The sequence below is a fragment of the Anser anser genome, assembly GCF_964211835.1.
Source record: "Anser anser genome assembly, chromosome: 1".
Taxonomy (NCBI): Eukaryota; Metazoa; Chordata; class Aves; order Anseriformes; family Anatidae; genus Anser; species Anser anser.
The window spans coordinates 60,311,403-60,332,853 of record NC_139720.1 but is presented as its reverse complement, the minus strand read 5'-3'; the positions used below and the strand labels follow the sequence as shown (position 1 = coordinate 60,332,853).

Here is a 21,451-nt window from a genome sequence, read left to right as displayed (position 1 = left end):
CAAGTGTTCCTTTCATCTCTATTTTTCATCTGTCCAGGGCTGTGATCAGGCCCAAAGAAAAAACAACTCCATCTCCTTCTCTTTCTTTATCCTTTACTTTTCCTGTGAGCATCCTGCATAACTGTTCTTGATCTAGATGCCCCCTTCCTACCTCTTTTCTACTTGCAGACTCCCTAAGTACAGGTTCTCTAAATCTTTAAAGTCCAGCATCTATCTTTGCATACTTACTAACAGGAATTGCTAACCACTGACAAAATGCTCCATCTGTGTGAAAGTGGGTGTCTCTGATTAATTTTAAAGATGGATTCTCACAAGGTATATCGACAGATCTGTCTGAGGAATTGGTGGAGCCACCTTTTAACCTGGAAGGTACAGTACCAACAAAGGATTTAAAACTTCTTTAATAAAAGAAAATTCTCTTTATAAAATTAAAGAATTTTCTGAGAGTACATGTACTCTTAGAATTTGCTGCAGAACATGTATAAAGGGGAGGGGGAGGTGTTCAGGAAACAGTCAATGATTGCAATCCTCTTCTGCTAGAACCTGAAAGAAGCAGCTTGAAGGAGAACTTAATTCCTAAAAGTAAGACATACACTTATGAAAATGTTCCGCAGTGTTGTGTGCTAAGTCTGCTGGGCACTTTATCTTATAATAGTTCTCTTGTCTTTTATGGCAGTATTATAGTACTATCTTTATAGGATGTGGAAGGTATTGAAAATGACTTGCTACTGCGTAAATCCGACTCCAAAGGTCAAGGTGTTAGCAGTGCAGCAACCTATGTTTGCAGGACAGGGTGGAAAAGAATCATTTCTGTTGAAACTGTTCTGAGAGACTGTACTGTTGTGTAATCTTATGGAGTGATTGTGTGACCGCTTAGGGTTAGGATAAAAATCTAAGAATGTTGTCATTATGTCATATGTCATTTATATCAATATGTCGTTATTCATTATGTGAATAACTTTCATACAGACTTCTTATAAAGGCACCAGGAGAGATGGCATATCATTGCAATTTGTAAATATTCTGTGCTTCTCTGATCCCTGCACTCTCAGTAGTATTTTCAAGAGTACTCAGTACTGGTTTAATTGTGATATTGAAACAAACTGAAAAGTCCATTTCTCTCCAAGAAAGTTGTTAAATCAATGCTGAGTGCTTTTGGAAATATATTCTATGCCCCTCTTGTTTTCTATCAGTTAAATTTAAACACAAATCAGTTTTCTCTCTGGTACAATTAAATGATAGACACATTCTGAAAACATTTATTTCTCTAAATGAAAGTATATAACTGGCAGAAATACATTAAAGTTTGAAACTTTTTCTATATAAGATTGAAGTGGATCAGTATTACATTTTAGCTTAATTGGAAGAAAAAAAAGATGGATTCATCTGTATATAATGAATCAATTATCTTTCTATAATTTTCCTCATCGGTACACTGGATATATTTATAATTCCCTGTTCTTTTGGTTCGTCCTCCCCTCCTCTTTTCCCTAAACTAGCTGATGAATGGATCGTGGCTAACCCAGAACTGACAGACAAAACAAGGTTTACAATCAATGGTCTGCCGACTGGCTCAAAAATCCTCGTGAGAGTAAAAGCTGTGAATGCTGCAGGTGAAAGTGAGCCTAGGTACCACCCACAGCCTATCTTAGTCAAGGAAGTTGTAGGTAAGATCCTCCTGCCTATTCCAACTCACAGATATACTCTGCTTCCATACTTAGTTCTGTTTTTTAAGGCTAATACTTACATGTGGCTGGAAGCTGATGATGTGGCCTTACAAAGCCATTTTGCGGTGGCTAGAAATCATGCAACTGTCTTTAAAAATATTTGTAATTCTTTTTATTTCTTTCTTTCATTTCTGAGCCTTTATTGTTCAGGCTTTCAAGCCTTTTTCTACAGAGTTTGTATTTGATATTCCTTTTTAAAGTAGTACTGAGTATCCCACCTACTCCTGCCACCACAGAATTTGGTGTTACAGCGGTGTACTGAATGTAATGTTGTGGAAAAAAGATATTTAAGATACCACACTTAGTGGTCACTTTTGGGAATTGTAGACCACACAGTTCTGTTTATAGTGATGCCTACCAGTACTGCATCAGTTAGAAAAGAGGATAAACGTCAAACATTAGCTTTTGTTCTTTTCTTTCAGAACCTCCGAAGATTCGCCTACCAAGACACTTAAAACAGACCTATACTCGAAGAGTTGGAGAAACTGTGAATCTTGTGATTCCTTTCCAGGTAAGAACTTTCACTGACAGGAAATTACTCAAGACTCATTTTTCTTATGTTGCTGCTTTTTAACTTCTTTCCATGCATTTTTGGTAGGCCAGTGAGTAGATATAAACAGATGTGGACACGCACAGATTTACACAGGTGCTGGTTTCGATGTCTCAAAGTGATGTTAAGCCAATTACTGAATTGGGTAACTAGCTTAGACAGACTGATTCATCATCTGTCATCCACAGAACACTTATAAATCCTCTTAGTAGACACTGCATGTGAGATAATCACCAGCACAATGCAAAATGACTACATTGGCAGTAATTAGATATGGTATCATGAGTGTGACTGTAGCATTTGATCACTGTGTGTTCTTAAGAGGGAGGTGAAGAGCGGGCAGAATTTCATTGTCTCTGATAGAAACTGCAATTTTTAAGTCATTGAGATCACACCAATAATATGTCCATTTGCAAGGATATAGCACATCTCCCAACAGTTAGTGCCTCTCTATTCACAGAGTCCTTATTCTTCTGAATAAAAGAATTGCAGTTGAATGTCTTCTCTTCACACAGATACTGGCTTCTACCAGGCTGTCAAAAGCCTAGTAAAATCTTGATCAGCAATACAGTACAAGATACACTGCTCCAGAGATGTTAAAGGAATATTGTATGGTTATTCTATTCTCTAAGACAAGGCATTCAAAAAGGGGTAAGAGTACCCTTTTGGACAGCATTTATAAATTGTTTGCCTCTGGAAGACAAATCCAGTGGCAAAGCAGGTGGAATTTACTTCTATTTAAGTACATAAACTGGGTGCTACCATGCCAAAAATGTACACAAATCCCCCCCCAAAAATCTCAAGCTGGTCTACCTAACAACTATTCCAACTGCTTTTGCAGTGGAAGAAGAGAGTTCAGGATCCCTGGAGCATTAGTCCACTACTTAGGTGCCCTCCTCTTTCACCAGCAGTATAGAGAATGTAGGCCCTTCCAGAAGGCGACATATTATGTTGTGCATTTTCTGACTTGTTTTGAAAAGAAAAAGGTTAAAAGTAATTGTCCAGTTTAGCCAGAATATGCGAATATTTTTGGTCTCCTGGGGAGGGGGGAGGATGCATTTTAGGTAAATTAATGAGATTGCATCTTAAATGCTCTATTATTTAAAAATGAATTTTCTCTGCTCCTTTCAGGACAGTTTTGATTTCCCCTTTAGGACTTACACTCTTTTCTTTCCCAAAAGCATACATAAATTGTTTCCTGGCTTCTTATAGGGAAGACCGAGGGCAAAAGTATCATGGCAGAAAAATGGTTCTCCAATAGACAAGAACCAAATCAACATCCGCAACACTGAAAATGACACGATCATCTTCATCCGAAAGGCAGAAAGGAGCCACTCTGGAGAATATGACATGAAAGTGGAAGTAGAGAACTTGGTGGACAAAGCTACAATAGATATTCAAATTGTTGGTATGTTTTCAGAAACAGAAATGCATGCATGCCAGAAAAGCGGACTCTAGCCATTCCAAGGCTGTAGGAAAACAATTCTCTACATCCAATTACTTGTCTATAGATTTGCAGTCTCTAAGTAAACCTCCCTACACAATGGCAGGTGCTCGTTTGCTCATTCGAACATGACAGTCTCTTTTTTATTTTTTTTTCACTGTTTTGCTTTTCATGTTTTTGTTTATCCAGGATGCAAGCCTTTTCCTGTTGAGTGGTAGCCATAAAGGGAAGTGGTAGTAAATTCATAGTAAGTTTGTAGTAAGTGTAACGTGAAAGAAATCCTAAATGTTGAAACTATATGTAGGCAGGAAAGAAAGACAGGAGAACACATTTACTTTTAATTTTTACCAACCTATTTCTTTACATAATAGGCAAATCTGGTAGCAAAGCCTTTATAATGATTGTCTGACACTACCCATTTTAAGAACACTTTTTCAACTGCTAATCACTTTTTCAAAATATCATGTCCTTCTGCAACTAAAGAGCATATGCGCATTATAAACAATACTCACAAAGTGGTCCAGTTACGTTTTTCGTGATTCTGACATGGGTTAACTGTTGAAAGTTTCATTTTGCAGCCTCATCATTCTTTGGACATTGGGTTTAGCATATGCATGCGTAAGAAAGAGAGATAGAAAATAAAGTGGAAGGTGTGTGTAGGAAAGAGAGAGCAACAAAGTGGAAGGTGTGTAGGAAGCAGAGAGAGAAAACAAATATAATGGAAAATGTCATCTCCCATATTTTCATTACAGATCGCCCCGGCCCACCAGAAATTGTAACTATTGAAGATGTCTGGGGAGAGAATGTAAATTTATCATGGAAGCCACCAAAAGATGATGGCAATGCTGCCATTACTGGGTACACTATTCAAAAAGCAGATAAGAAGAGTATGGTAAGTAATAAGATGCTTAAAAGGCTGATGTACTTATGAAACTCTTCTTTTTGAAAATAAAAAGCCTTACAAGTTTAATTAATGTAGGGGGACAAATCATTGGTTGATGTTCAGAAAATCTTCAAGAAATATCTAAAAGTTCTAAGGATCTCACCTCTAAAACCTAGAAACGGAGATGTTTTCAGATAATGTAAAAGAGGTGTACTAAACAGGAAAGGTCAGGTGGATTAGAGAGAAGTAATTCTACTTTTTTTCCCCCCTTTGTCTCAGTACAAGAATAAAACCTAGAATCATTAATTCTGAAGGCAGCAGGTTGCTAGTAGAATCAAAATGTAGGGCTACTGATTTCAAACCTGTAATGGCATATTGTATTAGTCACTACAACTCCTTACGACCCGTGGCAAAATGGTACAGTGTCATTTGTAAACTGCTTTGAGATTTAGAGACAAAAAGTGCAATATTTTTATTTTAATTTTTTATTATTTTATTATTTTTAATTTTTATTATTTTATTTATTATTTATTTTAATTTTTATTATTTTCATTAAACTAACATGAATTTTATGCTTCCTTAAAAGAAGGTATTTGGATTCTTACATTTAACACCTATTGCAAATTTAAACACGGGAAATTTAGGATGATATTTTGGGCATTGTCTAACGGAACCCTTTTGCACACGCCCCAAAAATTCATTATGTTGATCTGCTTCATGGTCTGATCAATGAATTCCTCATGTTTCTCTGTTTCCCTTCCCATTCTTCTTTTTTTTTTCTTTCTCTTCAAATTGTATGATGAGGTAATCTCTGTACAGTAACTAGAAAAATGATGCCCCCTGTCCTTAAGTTACTGTGTTAAGGAGAAAACAACAACAGCAGTGTCTAGGGGCCAGTGTGTCATGGGTCATTCTGGTCATAGTTCGCCCATATTCTCTGGTGCTGAAATTTGCATTTCTGGCACAGCTGGCCTTCTACAGAAAACCATTTTCTCAAGAGACAGCTCTTTAGCCATAGGTCCTCAGAGGAGTACAGAAAACACCTCAAGTTACATGGGATGATGTTCCATCGATTTCTGAGAAATCTGAAGTAAATGAAGGCAACCAAATATCAACACAAACTGTGGCACAGGAAACTTGGCACAAGTGGATTTTCAGAAAAGCAGGAAAACTCTGCAGGGTAGAGTAAGGAAAAGCAAAAGCATTGTTGTGGTCATACTGCATTTTATGTTAAATGTATTTTTAGCATTAACCTCTTTTATATCAGTTGCTACGTAGGTATTGTGTACTACGATAGATTAGGATAGATGTCCTGCTACTGCTGCAAGACTGCGCTAAAACTCATCTCTCCATCTGAGCCTTTAGATATGCCTTTTGCTCCAGAGGAACCTGGATGAAATTATATTTCTCATGAATGCTCAGCTTGTGGAAAAGTGGGTAGATCAGTGTGCTGTCCTCATGTGAGCACAAGTTGCTGTGGAGGGCTATTCCCCGTCTGCAGTTTTTTTTGTCCACTGCAGTATTTTCTCTGTCAGCAGCATGGAAGAGGAAAGAAGGAGCTTGCCACTGCTTGCACAGGACAACATTTGTAATATTAGATTTCCTAAAATGAACCCTTCCAGCTAACAGAACATAACCATTCAGCAGGATTCACTGTCCATTTGGCCTTCACTGCACAGTGTTTAACTCTTTGATATTCTCATTACCACTCACATCAGATGGAATAGTTAATTACTGTTAGCTTCACTAACTTAGTATTCATTGACATTCCTTTAAAAGAAAATCTTACTCCCACCAGCTTGATGGCCCTTCCAAACAGTGTCTGGGTTAGAAGCATAGTGTGCTGCGGGGAAGCTTAGCCTCTGTGTTTGTGTGTTTCAGGAATGGTTCACGGTAATTGAGCACTACCACCGCACCAGTGCCACCATTAATGAGCTCGTCATAGGAAACGAGTACTACTTCCGGATCTTCGCTGAAAACATGTGTGGCCTCAGCGAGGATGCAACAATGACCAAAGAGAGTGCTCTGATTGCAAAAGATGGTTAGATAATTAGCCTTTCCTTATCAAAAGGGTTGGGGTGTGTTCAGAGTCTGGAAAGATACTAGAGGTAAAGGCCGTAGATCAGGTACAAGCAACAGCTAGTACATTTCATATTAGGACTTTTTTGTTTGTCCGTATAGGTAATAGGTTTGTTGTTGTTGTTGTTTTTAATCAAGTGGGATATTTCTTCCATACTCTGTCACTTTCTGTGATCTTGGACATCATACTCGTGTCACCACTGGCAGAGTTAAGTCACTGAGCTGGAAGAGGAGCAAAGCTCTGTTAGCAGCAGTGGGCCACTGCCGCCCAGTGGAGACTCAGCTCCAACTGTGCAAATGCTCCAGTCCATTTCAGGGGGCAGGATCCAACAGTTAAGCTTAACTGCCTGCTTCACATCTCTTGCAGGTGGAGCTGGAAAAACTGAATCTCTGCTGTCAGAAGTCCTGACATTTCAGAAGTTGTCAGCTTGGAATGGCAATTTAAATGTTAAATAAATAAATATATCATCTAACTGCCCTTTTGTGGAAGGGAAATTCCACAAATGGTGGTTTAGCAGAAGAAAATCAAATCAGATCAGTTCTGTTTGTCTGAAACAAGTACATGACTGCCATGATGCAGAGGACAGACAACCCATACCACCCACACAGACAGGCTGAAGGATGGGAGATCAGGGGTACTGGAACCCACTTCTATTAGGAAAAGCAAACAAACAAACAAAAAACACTGCTTTTCTATTAGAAACTGGATCACAAACAAAAGCAGGGCTATAGGAATTGCTTTTCATCTCTGCCTACTTGCTCCTGTCATGAGAGTAAGTATCAGGCTTAAGCTGCATTGAAGCCAGTAAGAAACCTTCCATGTTGAAAAAAAGATGTTTAGTGTTGGCTGTGCACAGGAATAGATGTCAATCTGTTCAGCTGGTTTAAATGCCAGCTTAGTTTATGGGCGAAGGTTATTTACTGATGTTAATCTGCATTACAGAGCAGGGATAAAGTGTCAGTAGGAAACTGGATTTTACTTCCAGGCTTTTCTTGCATAGAAACAGCATCCATGACGGCATCTGTATTGTTAGTGGACTGCATGAAGCAGATGGATTTTCAGATATGGAGCCAGTCAGATCAGAGCAAACTGTGAAAAGCAATTGGCAGCAGAGTGAACACACTGAGACACACAGTGTCAAGGCAGGCATTCTGCAGTGCAGCAGACAGGACCCATGCTGTTCTGTAATACATAGGTCAGTCAGGCAAAGAAATTGAATATATGTGTATTATTTTTTACACCACCTACTAATGAGACAGACAAGCCCTCAGACCTCAATCCTACAGCATGACCAAGGGGGATAGTCACTTCCAGGCCCCCTTCCAGCCTCCCATATGAGTTCAATTACTATGGCAGGCTGGTTCCTGGCATCAGGACAGGCAGACTCTCTGAGTTTTTTAAGATGTTTGGGTATTTAGCTACACTACAACACTCATCTTTATAAATGTATTGTTTTCATTTCATAGGTAAAGTCTACAAATACCCAGTTTACGATGATTTTGACTTCAGTGAACGACCACTGTTTACCCAGCCTCTCATTAACACGTATGCTGTAGCTGGTTACAACGCTACTTTGAACTGCAGTGTTCGGGGCAACCCCAAGGTACAGCAAGCTCACAGCAATATCCGTTAACACAGAGAAAGTTAACCTAATTTGTCTCACAAGCCAAGCTGAATTAAAGAGTGGTGTGGGCTCTAAAGCATACAAAAAAAAAAAAAAAGGACTAACCCAGGCAAAGGACAAAACTTCAGGAAAAGGCTGGGCTGTACAGGGACCAGAACTGATGATAGTAAAGGTTGTTACTAAAATAAAGCTATAATTATTCTATAAAAAGCTAATTATGCTTTAAGTAAGTGCATTGCAAAAATACTCTGGGAATACCACATTGGTTCTCAGATGCATTGTCTCCCAGTTTATTTTGAGTTTTGCCTTTTTGAGATTTATTTTCTGATATGATTGATTGATCTAGTAAAATGGGAACTCTAGAGCATTTACGTCCACTCTTCACAGTTTCTGTCTGTTCCTTCTGTAAACTGCAGTTGAAAACATCCTAATTGACTTAGACTAATTGGAAGTCAAAAGCTATGGCTGAGGTGTTTGCTATTATTACACAGCACCCCTTATATCGATAACAGGCTTATATTTATGACTTTAATGATATGATCGAAACTGCGCTGAAAACACATGCTTTAAAACAAAGGCATGATGTAGCCCGTGTTTGTTTGAGTTAACCATTATTTATTTTCTATGACTGTTTTATCTATTTTGCATCATTTCTGGATTATTCAGCTTTAACAGAACATGACAAACAATGGTAAAAATATTTCCTTTTATAGATCTGTGCATGTGGGTTTTCATTTGTTTTTACCACAGCCCAAAATAACCTGGCTGAAAAACAAAGTCATTATAATGAATGACCCAAGGTACCGAATGTTCAGCAACCAAGGTGTCTGTACCTTGGAGATCCGCAAACCCAGTCCATATGATGGAGGCACTTACAGCTGCCGAGCAGTCAACGAACTTGGAGAGGCAGAAGTTGATTGCAAACTGGAAGTAAAAGGTAAGAGTTTTAAATCATTGCAAATGCACTGTTTGTTTGAACAAACTCTTCATGGGAGACGCAACAAGTATGCAAGGCAAAAGGGAGTTTAAACAATTTTTTTTTCCACAGGTGAAAATAATAACTCGGTGTTAGTACAGAATAAACTACATTGGTAGTTTTGTTTTCTTTTTGAGGGCTGTGTTGTGTTTATACTGCACCATCTTTTATTTTTATTTATTTTTTTTTTTCCCAACCCCAATTCATACATTTGGTGTTTGCAAGGACTCTTTCACAAGTGACACAATGTTAGAATATAACTCTCAGAGCTCTGACACTTACCTGATAAACTCTAGTAAGACTCAGCCATAGAGCTCTTTGAAAACACATTAAAAATCATCTTGAATAGGATACGGATTTCTAAAGGAAATGGCAGTTTTGTCTGCTTTAAAATGATGTATTAAACAAAAGCATTTGTTTTCAAAGGAAAATTCTTAACGTAGTTTGTTAGCAAAGCCATGCAGCAAAAAAAACAATACTGTTCTCAAGGACACAAGCTAGTGGATATAATTGCTGTATTTGCTTTAGGAACAAAACATTTAAAACTGAATTTTCAAGCACAGGGAAGGGGAAAAAAGTAGGTCAGACCTTTACCACTGAGAACAAATCTTTATTTTCGTCAATAGAAATGTTCTTATGAATTCCAGGCGATTTGGCATTGTCTGGGATACCATGAATGGCAATAAGATTTGGATTGGACTACTAATGAATAATCTTAAGGCTGTATTTTTCAGAAAACTACTTCCTAGGAAAAGATGGGGTCATATTTAGTTGGAACCCCAAAGGCTTTTGGTTCATGGAAGTTTGAGGTTATATGAGTGGAAAGCTGCCTAAAGCCAGCCAGTAAAAAGTGTCTCAGTCAGGAATTTAGAGAGAATTTAGGCTATCTGAATATTGGCCTAATTTTATTACTGTCATCATGCTTGCCTGTAAAGAAAGCCTTACTATTTAACATCCTTATGCACGGCATTGTGTTTATTTTAGATTTCAGTTTCCATTTTCTGATGTATCCTGTCTCACAGCTCAAATTTGCTAGCAAGAAGCCATTTCAATAAATGCTGGGTCTACTAATTTGAACGTTTAACTAAGATAATGGAAGTATGTGTAATATCATGTTTCTTAACTGTCATAACTTATTCTTAAGTTGTTGTCTTTAAAAGGTATTGTACACATCTTGGACGTATGAATCTTTTCCATGATCACAAGCAAACTTTCTATTTACAGCATAGCAGAAGACCTCATCACCTGAGAAGGTTGCTTCATCTATTTTTTTTTATACTGAAAGGCAAAAGCCAAGTTAGTTTTGCTATTCCATCAAGCTTTCTAGTATTTGGATAATGCTGTCAGATACACAATCTGATTTTTTTTTTTTTTGGGTGGTCCTTTTGGGGACCCAGGAGTTGGACTCAATGATCCCTGTGGGTCCCTTCCAACTCAGATATTCTGTGATTCTATGATTCTAAGTCCCCAAGCATTAAAATCCTTTCCCACATTTACACTCAATTGTAACATTTTAATCTTTCAGCACTTTGCTTGTAGTACAACCATATTTTACATTTTAAAAGTGTGAAGCCTTTTATTTGTCCTCTGTTTATTTATTTTTCTTTTTTACATTTGATGTGCAGAATACCGTAAAATGTTTTTAAGACAAGGAGAAAAAAAGCTAATCTGTCAAGTTTAGGAACTGAAAAATTTTTCCATTGATTACATATTATTCTTCAGTAACTGCTTTTACAGCTGTTGTGAAATACAGTTGTTTCTGTTCATCTTGAAACTTTTTTTTTTTCACTGAATCGGGTTGAAATACAGTTTGCTGCTTTTGAAGCATGATACACACCCAATGTCTTCACTCAGCCTCTCTTTATATGCAAGTTTCCAAGATTTTGTTCACCATCAGTAGAAGTTGCTCTGTGTTAGTGTTCTTAAGAGCCAGGCATGGAGTGATTTTGCCTTTCACCAATACTAATAGGAATTTAATTTCTTACTATTGCACATTTACATACTGGTATGTGAAATACACTGAAAATGGTTAGATGCTTTTCCAGTCAATTAAAAGTAATTTATCTAGGGGGAAAAACAAAACCAAAAAACATGTTCTATTCACTAAAGTGGTTACTAGGTACATTTGAGATTATGTCCTTGAGGATTTTTGCTGACAAGTATTCATCTAATTTTCCTACTTGCCATTCTCTGAGTAGTGTTCTGAAACAGAGAGCACACGATCCACGATGTTTGCAGGCTGCCTACTTTCCCATCTGCAGCTGATTCTTTCTACAACAGTTGCATTAAAGATTTTATTTAAATATATATATATATATAATATATATATATATATATATATACAGGTCAACATGGCAACAAATATTTAGGGTAGATAACACAGAGTACTGAAGTGTGAGAATTCCTGTAGAGGTTGTAGAGCTTTAGGTACCATGAGCCTTTAAGAGCAGCTTAGAGGAATGACTGCAGTAAAATTTATTGTTTGGGTTATGGTATGCACTAAATGATATCTCAAGATTGCTTCCAGCTCTGTGATTTTAAGTCAGTTCTTAACATTGCCAACATACCCTACCACCTCAGTTAAATTCAAGCATCCCTCCAATCATTTATCCCAAAGGAAACCTTGGATAGATGCATGAGCATGATATCATGTCCTAAGGGCTGCAGGAGTCATCCTATCAGCTGGTTGCAGTACATCCTACAGTCTCACTTGCTCTGGCACCGCACCTCCAGGTTGTAGTTGAACCTACCAACATTGATTGCTACAGTGAGAATGAGGATGTAAGAAATACTTTCTGTAGACAAAATTTAGTCGATCCTTCCTATCTTTTAAGCAAAACCCATTGATTGCAATATGTTTGTAGCATAGACATTTCTACATTCATAAATATCTTCTTTTTTTTTTCTCAAAGAAGTAATATTTTCTTGAAAAGATCAACTGAAAAATAGAATACTATGCTACAGACATCTTCCTCAGAACATTTTATTCTATGGTGTTTTGGGTTTACATCACGTCTGAAGGAAGTCCTCCAAAATGCAGTCTGCTATTCAGCATCCCACCCAGACTATGTGTTGTCTCTCTCTTCTTAGCTATGTGACAGGCTGCTTCATTAACCCAAAATCCCACCTTCCCTAGTTAACTGTTTTGGAGCCCAGTCTCATATCAACTATCACCTACTGTAGTACCACTTCCCACCATGCCTGCTTGGTCTGTGTTTCTCTCCCAACAACTCCTTGCCCTCGCTGAGATTCCTCTCCGCATTCTGGCAGGAAAATTGGCCACTGTTTTAAGTGTCCTGTTTGAAGACTGCTCAGATTAGCAATTTGTGGGGTTTAGACACTGGACATCTGTTGTAAGTGTTCAGTGCTGACGCTCTTAACGTGACTGGCAGTTCAACTGATGAATTCAAAGGGAATAGGATTAAGCACAGACAGCAGCTGTAGCTTGGCAAACCAGAGTAGGCTCAGGGTTTGCTATATGATACAGACAAATACAACTGAATATTAAATGACCGGAGCATAAAAACATAATTGAACCTTATTTCAACCTTCTATTGATTTTTGTGTTGAACTCTCCTTCTCTTAAGTTTCCCAGACTGTTTGTTCATTTAGGAGGGCTCTTCCGATGACTGCACATCACAATGACGCGCAGTGTTATGGATTCTGACTCAGTGGAAATGGATTGCAGTGTGTGTGTGCACATTTATATGTATAGCTTTAAACTGGTTCAGCTTTAGTCCAACAAGTAACAATCAGGGTACTAATTCGTAATGTTGAGATACAGTGGAATGGTGCCTCAGTAGGATCAACAGGCTCAAGGCAATGCTGCGTGTCTGGTGAATGTATGAACTACAGTGGTATTACTACAAACCCTGGTGTAGTAAGTCATGCTAAGGATCTCTATACCATGCAACAGTATACACTGCAGTAAGTAAATCTTCCTTATGACGGAGAAAAGAAGCTCTAGCCAACTACTTCCGAGTTGTTGGAGATCTGAAGTTTATCATGCATATATATGTGTGTATATATATATATATATATATATATATATGCTCACTTCTAGGATTATCCTGGAAGAATTACTTACAGAACAGTTTAGGATTTTGGATTTTGCATAGTATTTGACCAACAGAGCAGCTATAGGTATTCTGAGTATTATCAATATGCTAAAATTTTCTAGTTTTGTAGCTATTTATGGTATTTTAGGTGACAAAACTCATAGTTGTTATTAAATTTAATGCTTATTTCTTGAATGTTTTCATGATAATTATTTAATAATAATAAAAAATCCTTATTTTATCCTCAAAAAGGTTCTGCATTTACTGATGTTATTTCAGACACACATTACATCACTCTTCTGTTTTCAGTTTTGCTGAGTGAACTTAAAGAAGGCTGCTCAGTGAGCAGCTCAGTACAATTGCATGTACAATGCCTTTTTTATAAATATGCTGTGCTGAAAACGTCATGTAATAGAACTTAGAGATAACAGTAACTCTACCTTTATCTTGAAAGATGATGTGCATAAACTGAATTTTATGATATATTTTTTCCTACTCGTCTTACTAAGGAAAATAAAAAATGTATGTCTTAAGTTTGTTGAAGTAGATCCTTAAATATGGCTATAAATCTTTCTTTATTGTAAGGAAATGTTTTCTTTTCATTGACCTCAGTGAAGGTGATAAGATTCAGTTAAAGAACTGTGCTTTTTATCATGAAACATGTTTTTGGAGTATGTCTATCTTAAGAGTGAAATCAAGGTTGGTGATCACTAATAGGTTGATTATAGCTAAGATGCTGTATGAGAAATATTAAGAAATATGGTGTTAAAGTCAACTTGGAAGAATTTCAAATGCGAATAAATACCACTATAAATATTCTAATTCTGCAGTGATATATCAAGGAGTAATTAACCCAGGAGAACCATTCTTCTTGGCGGGGAATAACCAGGTTTATAATAAGCATACTCCTCTGGACATTCCATCTCATTCCCTTCCTCTCTTTTCACATTCAAACGCATTTTCTGCATGCAAAGTGTGTATTTATTTGCTTTTTTTTAGAATAAACTAGCTGGTGTCTCATGGCATACAATGTTTATGTCACATGAGCAAAGAAGGCCAAATTAATCAAGGATATAGGAATTTACCAACAGAGTTACAAAAATTTTAGCCATGCTTCTACTATGCCACTGGGCATAGAACTACTTGTACGTATGAAGAATTATTTAATGACTGTGATTACCATTGACCAGAACACTTAGACCTTTCCAAGAGGCAGAATTTTGCATCTCAAAAACCAGATCTTGGTTAGTTTGCAGAATTACTGAAATATCAGAAGTATCATAAAGTCATTTGCTGTGCTTAAAAGGCATTCTTTATTACAGATTTGGTTTTGGTTACAAATTAGTGCTCTGAATGATAATCTGTGCCTGAACTTAAACTACAGATCTAGGGAAAAAAAACCTGATCCAAGTGAAATCAGTGGAAATTTTATACTTAAAAACATATATTTTTATTTCATTGCCTTTACAGTTTATTTTAAATTTGGGTTCATTGGGATTACAATGGCAGAGAATTTGGTTATTTCAATAGAATTTTTTTTTTTTTTTTTGCTTGCAACCTTGCCCAAATCCAGAATATTAGCAGAGCAGTTTTAAAATTGTAGAAATGCCCAGAAAGTAGTCTCCAGTATTTTATACATCCAAATTTACTATTTCAAAACTAAAATATGCTAAGAAATTAGGCTAGATAATGTTCTTGCAGTATTTGAAGTAGTAAGGTATTTTTTTTAAATGGCTACAATAGGTATAAAGTTGAGTGCTTCTATATATACATATATATGGACATATTATAGAGTCAAAATGTTTAATTAAAGGTAAAGACTTCTATAGAGTAAATGGCATGTTTTAAGTAATGTAAATGTGGATATGTGACCAAGTACATACTTTAGTACACAGGTATGTAATTAGTCTGTACTTGATTATTTTGCCTTACAGAGTTTCAACATATATATATATGTTTCAGTGTTATGTGTGTGCTTCTTTTTCCCCTGGTGGAAAATACTATATATATATATGTGTTAGCTTCTCTGAAGCTACATTTGGAAACTATTATAATAAATGTCATTTGCATAATTTGGTTACCATCTATACTGTAGACTAATTACAGGATTTATAGTTACTTGTACATATTAATATAGCTTTTACATATTAATGATAATTTTGAAGTGGAACTGGATCCCTACCTTTTACTCTCCATGTGTTTCAATTCCCACATTATTTTACATGACTAAGGATTAAAACGTCATCTTGGCATAATCGTAAGCATAATTTCACTCAACATTTTCTCTCTACTTTTGTGTTTGAGATTAAATTGTTACTTCTCTTTCTCTCTCTCCCTTAGTTACACAGTAAGGATTTTTGAATGTATATTGTCATCTAAGGTAAGCTTTCATATGGTACTTGCATATGAAGCTTATGTCTGTTTACACGTCATACAAAGTCTTGCCTAGTATGGCATGATTTTCATTACGTCACTTAATGAAAATGTTTTTTGAAATGAGCAGCATGATAGTTTTAATGCATGCAAAGTCAGATTTTTATAATAATTGCTTACAGTAATCCTGGTTAGTAGTACCTCCCACTACTTTCTACCAGTGCATGTTTCAATGGAATTTAACACAAGCCCAAGTTAGCATGAATAAAACGCATTTTGCATTTACAGTCAGTTATTTTCATATAGGAATATACCTCTACATAAATGAAATATTTATTCAACATTTAATTCCATTTAAAAATGAATGATTCATATCACAATTTGCACTACACGAGTTGAAAAGAATGTTAAAAAGCATGCATCTTTTTGTCTGCATTGTGCATCTATCTAAGTTCGGGAGTTTTGCAACAATGCAACTGTTAAATGAGACAGTACAGTCTCATAATCACTAGTAACTAATAGCACCTTAATTGGTTAATCCTTGTGTCAATAAAGGTTATAAATACCTAAAATCGGCACTCAGGATAAATGCTGTATGTAAGTATCAGCTCAGTTGCATTTAGCTGAAGCATTCACAGACAGTGATGTCTTCATCCTGACAATGTACTTTTGCTTTAAAACTATATGTGTGTTCCGGAAAAGGCTGAGAAGGTAAGTACAGTTATCAGTGGGTGATTTTGCAGCTTGCAGAACAGAATATCTATGCAGAATTATACAAGGAATAAATATCAACGGTATGTTGCTCTCTTACCACAAATGCCACCCTTCCTCTTGAGAAAGGAGAGCCTCTATTATTTTTAGCAAAATATTTATCTTCTTTTCCCATTGTTTCTGCCACATCATTTGATTTCAATGAAATTTACAGAAATACCATGTATTTAGTTTCTGCTACAAGTTTCTATAATTTTTTTTGTTGTTTGTTTGTTTTCAAATAGCATGAAATTTCAGTTCTAATTTGGATTCTTTGTATTAAACTACTAATTCTACATCAGAGGGATCTGGGGTGCCCTAGCAGGTGTGTTAGACACTAGGTGCACATTTTTTCTGGGCAGTGAAAGGAATATTTTGTTTTGGAATCCTAAAACTATTAAACCTACTTAAAAAAATCTTTTGCCTTGTCCATTTTTCCAGAACATCAAACAAATCATTGAGTACTTCTACTAGATTTCTTATAAGCCTAGGTTTCTGTTTTAGCGCAGCGATTTAAAATAGGTTTGGTTCAGCTTTTTACTCACAGTGGCTAAGCCACAGTAATTAAGCTTATGGACCTAAAAGGCTGGAGGTGTTTCTTCTGAATTGACTTTTCCGTGAATATTGGTGCTAACCACCACAAAACTGAAAAGTACATTTTTTTTTAAGTTTCTTTTTAGAGACAGGAAACAAAGTTTGGGCAGGGCTAGAGGAAACAAAGAGGGTCTTGTGAGCATGCATTCACTGCTGCAGTTAATGATGACACAAACATGGAGCAAATCTTCAGCTCCCACAGCTTTGAGATCAACCATCACCAGCTCCAAGCTCTGAGAAAGCTCCCCTGTGCAGACACCGCACGCTCCAGCACAACGTACAGCATGGCTGGAGAGCAGGGCAGCCCCAGCAGTAAGCAGAGCTTTCAGAGAGGCAAGCTAATTTCATGTCATCTGTTTTTCATTCACAAGTGAATCCAAAATCATTCTTCATACTTCTGCTGGAAATGAAAATTTCAACTTCTGCCAATTCTCTCTGCAGTCTAAATTTAGGCACCTCTGTCTAAAATCCTATTTTTTTTTCCGTATATATATTTACATGTGTCATCCCAGCTGTTACTTTCAAGCAAGGTGGTAAATATTTTGCTAAATACTTATAAACCATTATAAGACCCAACCCTAGAAGAATTTGAATGTCCCTGCATGTATCCCACAACTGTTTGGTATCAGGTGTTTTCTCTGTTGTTCCTTCTGTGCTGACTTCCATCTCCAACTGCGCTCCACCCAGCCTAATGGAAATCCAGGAAGGTCGCTTGCAGTGAAGCTATTGTGTGGTGAGCAGAGACTTAGCCGAAATTAAATTCACCCTGTGCAAGGACAGGAAAGTTCTGTGTAATACACAGATTAAATAATGGCTAATTCTTGTGCCAGACTTTTGAACAGGGATGAATTTTATCCCATCTTAAAATGAGAGGTATACAATAGGGACTGATTAAATCTTTGCCACTTAAGCCAGAAATTAATGGTACAAACCTATTTATTTCTCCAGGGATCTTCAACCTGAAAAATTGTCTCGTCTCTTGTTTGTAGGTGGACTTTCATTCTTCAGACTATTAATGGATGGAGTGCCTCCGCATATCATCGATTCATATATGCGTGAAGTACAGGGAGACAAAACTGAGGGGAAGTGAGAGTCCAACCACAGTGCTTCCTGCCGCCACCCTGGAAACTGGTAGCCAAATTACAGCATTTTAGTTCTTGCAATGACAGAACAAATGTGTGGCTGCAGATTTTTTCTTCTTCTTTTTTTTTCCCATCTCTCTCATTTATTGTTTTGTTTTCCCTACCTGCTCTTACTGAAAAGAAAGAATACGCATGGATTGCTTTGGGGTTGAAATGAGATGAACTGAAGACAACACACACTTTGTAATGTTCAGCTTTGTTTTCTGTTTGATATTGTGTTTGTGCTTTTTTTTTTTTTTTAATGAGGAAAGAGGAGAAGCTGTGTAATAATAAACATGAGGAAGCGGTCAGAGTTGGTACTTGGTGGTACAAAACATAATTTTGTCAGACTGAAAGTACATGGACTAGCCAGTAGCTGTGCAATAAGACCTTTGGAATACATACCTCTTGGATAATGTATCTTATTCACTTGAGAATTGTTTAACAAAATACAGTTTTACTATAATATAATTAATACATATGTACTTAATGATCACTTAAGCTGAACATACCTTCCTTTAGAAGTTTTGATTTTCTAAATCTGGCCCATCAGTCTCTCAACTGAGCTGAAATTGTTTTATTTAATGTACAATAAATATGAAGTGTTTAAGATCTATCAAGTTGTTGTTTCCTTTTTTTTATTTTTGTCTCTGTATTTCTTATTTCTTATTTCTTACTGTATTTCTTATTTAATTTACATGTACCATAAAGCAAGAAATTGAGCCCACCACACAGAGTGGGACACTTCCCTATCATCCTGTCACTTATGCACCTGTTCTCACTCCAGCCATATAGATAGTTTTTTTGATTACTGACTAGTGATTGATCCTCAATTATGGTTTATAAAAGCAAGAGTCTACTAAAAACAGTAGTACCAGTAGTATCTTTTGATGTCAGTACATTTCCAAGCAAACATCTAGCAGTTAGTAATTATGCAGTAATAAATGAATTTGTTACTATGAACTACCACTGCTGAAACAGTGTTTTTGCATTAGAATTAACATTTCTTTCACTTTGGGAATCTGAATACCTTTTCTCACTTTTTTTCTTTTTTCCTGTAAAGCTCACTCATTCTGATATCCTTTTTCTTCCTTCTCTCCTTCCTATCAATTTCCTCTATGCTTCTTTCTGTGCAAGGAAGCAGTTCTCCATTCCCAGTGATCCTGGACACTTCCCAGTCTGCATTTCCATCTGCCCCTGCAAAAACCATTTTCGTTTTCTATTCACACCTACACATGAAAGAAAACAACATGACTACTAAGAAGAAAATTCCATAAACGATTATTAATTTCTCTTTATTCTGTGTCTCACAAGTGAATTGGGTCTTCCTTTATCTGTTTTGATGCCTAAGAGGTTGTGGAAGAGGGTCAGTTTGAATACATGTCATGCAGCTTTAAGCACACCCAAGATTTAAAATAACACGAGTCTGATGGGATATATTAGGGTTAGCACCAAAACTACAGTTATTGTGAGTCTGTGCTTTTCACTAAGCTAAGGAGGATATGCATAGCCAGCTTCAAGCTTATTAATCTGCCCCATCTGTCTTAATATACCACACATAATAACCTGGTGGCCAGCACGAATCTCAGCTTCTGTAGGCGCTGCTGATGGAATTAGCCACTCTAATTTGTACCAGATGCCAGCAGTGTTAGCAGACAAGCTGAACTAAGCTACTTTTCACCGTGTGAACAGCAACCATTATATTCAGGTGCCCTTAATTCCTTCCCAGTTGCATTTACCAGTGGCTGCATGTCAGGCTTGAGATGCACACGCCAATACTAAACACTGGGTATTGGGCTGTAGCTGGAGTTCAGATGAGCGGGTATTAGTGTGTTATAAATTCATGATTTCACTAAAGGCACTGCCTCTGGATTAAAAATTAATTGAATATGACTTTGAGAGGAACGATAGTCTTGGATGAGCTAGGAAAGAAAATTCTAGTAAGTCTAAAACAGGTTGCAGAACCTTCATTAGGGAATAACAAAAGATAAAGTTTTGATTTACGATGAGTTGCCTGATAGAATTCTCCAGGGATGGTGTTCAATAGATGATGTGACCAAAACCACAGAGTTAATATAAAGCTTAATTTTGAAATCTATAATTAATACCACCTTGGGAGAATGAAGACACAGCAAAGATAAAAACTACAGGCAAAACAACCTGAGAGAATGGAAGCAGCAGCAGAATATCATGCTGTAGAAGGCATGGCCCAATTTTCCCAAGAAGAAGTTTCTCCAAAGTAAGCTCACGGGGAATTGCCAGGAGATCGGTGAAGTAATGGAGGACAGCAAATAAAACCTGGTCATGTGATATAAAGTAACAGCAAAATGTTAGAGCTCCAGGAGAAGCGAAACTAGTAAAACGATTTTATAGCTCATGGTTGTATTCTCTGATGTTCAATATGTGAAGCTAGTTTAGTCTTCAAGTACTCTCATTATTCACACCACCTGTTTGATATGTACTCTTGCCAAATGACTGTTAGTGTTGAGGTTAGAGTTCAGCTCTCCTTCAGTAGCACAATTTATATGGATTCTCTTTTCCACTCACTTTCACAAACTGCATAGGAATTTAGTACTTTTGAAAACTTTACTTTGGTGTTCAGTTTGACTGAAATAGGTCAAGGAAAGTTATCTGGTATAAGTAGGCAGACCCAAACACATATATGTGTGTATACATACAAAGAAAAAGAAGAATCAAAATTAATTTAAAAAGTTTTATTTATTTTTAAAGAAGACAGAATACAATATTTTTGGCTTATTTATTTCTCTTGGCTTCTTCTTCTTGCTCATGAAAGGGCATTTGGCTTATAAATGTTAATGTTGCATAAATAAGCATCTTTTCTTAAACAGCTGTGTGTGGAGCTTGATACAGGCACTGTAGTCACCCATTAACACTGAAAACTCATGGCTAGTGTCAGTCCAGTTTTTCCTCACTGAGAATAACATCAGAACTAAAGAAAATGGAAGAGAAAAATAAGCAAATCATTTAAAGAATGCTTGAGTCAGGATATTCTGTTCATAAGGAGGTCTTCACTGAGAGTCAGATTTATTTATTTTTTTAATATTCCTTTAAAAAAAAAAGAAAAGTGTTTCTCTAAGCTTCCTGTATTTCTTTTGGGGGGGAAGAAAAGTATAACATTGCTACATTTACAGAGCATTGTTAAGGGAGACTTATTTTATGAATGTTGTTTGTGGCATTTAGAGATTCTGGAGCAAAAGGCATTCTATTTTAAGCACAGTATACTTACTGTCACTCTGTTTTCATGGCTTGC

The 21,451-nt window shown here is 36.7% G+C and overlaps 1 protein-coding gene and 1 long non-coding RNA gene across 16 annotated transcripts in view; one reads left to right on the top strand and one right to left on the bottom strand.

Annotated features, from left to right (window-relative positions):
- LOC310897223 overlaps nucleotides 1–18,108 on the bottom strand; it is a 33,846-nt gene extending 15,738 nt beyond the window's left edge. The window contains exons 1-2 of the long non-coding RNA XR_014582139.1: nucleotides 17,992–18,108; nucleotides 9,142–9,232 (exon numbers count right to left, since the gene is read on the bottom strand). This is a non-coding gene — a long non-coding RNA (uncharacterized lncRNA). The remainder of the gene's footprint in view (nucleotides 1–9,141; nucleotides 9,233–17,991) is intronic.
- Nucleotides 1–18,796, top strand: part of MYBPC1 (myosin binding protein C1) — an 81,747-nt gene extending 62,951 nt beyond the window's left edge. For 9 of the 15 annotated variants that reach the window (XM_083830211.1, XM_083830212.1, XM_083830200.1 and 6 more), the window contains 9 exons: nucleotides 1,500–1,667; nucleotides 2,150–2,238; nucleotides 3,490–3,685; nucleotides 4,474–4,613; nucleotides 6,486–6,645; nucleotides 8,151–8,287; nucleotides 9,059–9,245; nucleotides 15,683–15,722; nucleotides 18,049–18,796. In XM_083830211.1, coding sequence (XP_083686337.1) covers nucleotides 1,500–1,667; nucleotides 2,150–2,238; nucleotides 3,490–3,685; nucleotides 4,474–4,613; nucleotides 6,486–6,645; nucleotides 8,151–8,287; nucleotides 9,059–9,245; nucleotides 15,683–15,693 — 1,088 coding nt within the window. In that variant the 3' untranslated portion in view covers nucleotides 15,694–15,722; nucleotides 18,049–18,796. Of the gene's footprint in view, nucleotides 1–300; nucleotides 370–1,499; nucleotides 1,668–2,149; nucleotides 2,239–3,489; nucleotides 3,686–4,473; nucleotides 4,614–6,485; nucleotides 6,646–8,150; nucleotides 8,288–9,058; nucleotides 9,246–14,172; nucleotides 14,542–15,682; nucleotides 15,723–18,048 lie in introns of those variants that run through there. The other 6 variants (XM_083830199.1, XM_083830206.1, XM_083830208.1 and 3 more) reach the window with 2 other exon arrangements.
- Nucleotides 18,797–21,451: the final 2,655 nt, after the last annotated feature.